This window comes from Gastrolobium bilobum, unplaced genomic scaffold (genome assembly GCF_033153095.1).
Source record: "Gastrolobium bilobum isolate Gb01-03AN ecotype WA unplaced genomic scaffold, APGP_CSIRO_Gbil_v1 utg202658, whole genome shotgun sequence".
In the NCBI taxonomy this organism is placed as follows: Eukaryota; Viridiplantae; Streptophyta; class Magnoliopsida; order Fabales; family Fabaceae; genus Gastrolobium; species Gastrolobium bilobum.
Window position 1 is genome coordinate 45,853 of NW_026898259.1, and position 2,521 is coordinate 48,373.

The following is a 2,521-nucleotide window of genomic DNA, read 5'->3' on the forward strand; positions in this document are numbered from 1 at the left end:
GTGAAACGGTTTATGTAATTTTTGTATTTAAAAAGTCTGAATCACTAACTTTCTCTTTTGCAAAAAAATTCAAAAATAACAAATAAATAAGTATAATAATAATAATAATAATTTGTTAAAAAAATAAAAAAATTTACGTCTCAAATAGCAAGATTATATAAGAAAAACGCTACTGCTTTCGATTTTCAGTCCCAGTATGCCAAACTTACTAAAATAAGCAATTTGAATATCTTATTCACATAAAATATGATCAAACTATATTTCTTTGAAATTTATTATGTTATATATTACAAAAAAATATATTAATATACCTATGAGGTTGTAATTAATTAACACCAGCCAAAATCTTTAAAATTATCCACATCCCATTGTCAGGGGCTTCCATCTTCAATCAATCAATCAATCAATATATATATATATATATATATTCACGTTAAGTTTATAGTTGGAGATATACTAAGTCAATTTTATTACATTAGTAAATATATATCGTCTATGCTTCAAAAGAAATTTCAAATTAAATTTGAATTCTCAGATAAGACAAGACTCATTTGAGTTACAAACTTATTTAGCTCATTAAACTAGTTCAAGTAACTCACAAGGACCCGAAAACTGAGGGGTAATTCTGTTCTGAAATAATACAAAGTAGAAAATGCAACATATAACTTTTCAATTGAAATAATTAAGACATTTCTTTGAAATAACAAGGAACATGACATAGCCAGATGGCTAAATTTAGGTTGGATTTTGGATAAGATATTACTGCAAATGCCACATTTGATCATCACCATTATACACCATTCCCCTTGCTTGAACTTGAGATATTGACAAGCTAGAAATATCCTGTTTAGTTAGCATTCTTGATCCATTTCTTGTATTGTCAAGAAACTCAACTCAACTCACCATTCCCCTTGCTTGAACTTGAGATATTGACAAGCTAGAAATATCCTGTTTAGTTAGCATTCTTGATCCATATCTTGTATTGTATAGAAACTAGAAGGCAATTAATTTTTTCTTTCTTTCTCTCAAACTGACCCCATTTTTAGATGCCTCCATCAGAAGTCAATAGTCATGATTCAACCAAACTGGATGGCACTTTTGAGTCAATCCCCTTCACCTTTTTATCATTTCGTTTGTGTGTCTTATTTAAAGCTTGGTCAGACTGGGAGACAATCTTGGATACTGTAAATCCTGCAACTTCAAAAGTATGTGATCTGTAGGGTATTAAAGAATTGCGAAGAACAACATCAACTCCTTCGTAAATCCAAACTCCTAACACGGCGTCTCCTTTAAGTCCAATGGCAAACCAACCAAGGCCAGCAGCAGCTATGTCTACAGAGCTTGAGTCCCAACTGTTCCCTCTAACACGGAATTCCTTTCTCACCCAATTCCCCAGTTCTTGAACTCGTTTCTCCCCAATAGGTGGCTGAACAAAGAACAATTCAGGCAGGTGTTACACAAGAGGGAACTGTAATGCACAATGAATAATGCTTATAAATCAAAAGAGCAACTCAAGTCTTTCCCTTGTAACATAGAGGTCTACATGCACCTTGCCTAATGTATAAAACTTCACCTTAAGCATATTATGGTAATTGCCTATCTAAATCTTACTAAATATTGTTTTATAGGAAAACAATTCCAGTAAATTTTGCAAGAGCACTGCCAAACCACCTGAAGGATGGAACATCATTAAAATAAATGCTACTAAATCTTTTGACCAGGTTGACTTAATATAATTAACAGATTTCAAGTTCATTTTAACAGCTTTCGCTTCACACCTTTTTTAGTTGGTATACTCCTTCTGGGTCAAAAAAATATATATATAATAGTACAATTTTGTAATGACTGAAAGATAAATCAATTATTTGTTGGTCACTATCCCACTTAGGACAACATTTCAGAATAAGGCAGCAAATTAAGACGATTTTACAAACAGCTAACAAGCTTCATGGGAAAGGAATTGCTGAATAAGCAGTCAATTAAAAAGAGAATAGTGAGTACCTGCAACTGGCGCCCAAAATGGTCTTGAAACATTTTACATGCATTTTCCACTTTACCCATATGCAGGGGAAGATAAGGAGATGCCCACACCGTGACATAAATAGTATCCACGGATGTTTCTTCTATATCCAACCTCATCAGACCAGCTATGTGAATCGAATGACCAGCCTACCACAATTAATTGGTAAAAGAATGAAGTACAGCAGGTTTTAACAAGATATAACAGAAGAAAAAAATGAATACTGCAGCACAAATTAAAAATACAAGTAGGGTAAGGGCAAACCCACTGCAAAAGGTTCACTCACTCGCAAGGGTAGGAATAATGATCGATTGTATGCAGTCTTATCCTTTCAGAGGCTATTTGGTAGATTCAAATCTATGACTTTCCAGTCACAAGGAGCAACTTTACCGCTGCTCCAATGGAGCAACCTTACAGTCACAAATTAACATCAAATTCAGTCCCACAAATTAGCATTTCAATGCACTAACCTTAATTCTGTACGTTCTAGGTTTCAACTCC

The 2,521-nt window shown here is 33.5% G+C and overlaps 1 protein-coding gene across 1 annotated transcript; it reads right to left on the minus strand.

Moving 5' to 3' along the window:
- Nucleotides 1–577: 577 nt before the first annotated feature.
- LOC133314278 (GTP-binding protein BRASSINAZOLE INSENSITIVE PALE GREEN 2, chloroplastic-like) lies at nucleotides 578–2,504 on the minus strand. Its single transcript, XM_061515728.1, has 3 exons — nucleotides 2,491–2,504; nucleotides 2,002–2,169; nucleotides 578–1,426 (listed from the first exon to the last, which is right to left on the minus strand). Exons 2-3 carry the CDS (start codon nucleotides 2,137–2,139, stop codon nucleotides 1,070–1,072), a joined length of 495 nt encoding a protein of 164 aa, XP_061371712.1. The 5' UTR covers nucleotides 2,140–2,169; nucleotides 2,491–2,504; the 3' UTR covers nucleotides 578–1,069.
- Between the last annotated feature and the right edge of the window lie 17 nt (nucleotides 2,505–2,521).

Bases quoted from the DNA above. Each gene is read 5' to 3' on its own strand.
- LOC133314278 (XM_061515728.1), bottom strand. From the start codon at position 2,139: ATGAGGTTGGATATAGAAGAAACATCCGTGGATACTATTTATGTCACG. The intron at 1,427-2,001 runs GTACTCACTATT...TTCTTTGTTCAG, and splicing joins ATTTTGGGCGCCAGTTGCAG to CCACCTATTGGGGAGAAACG.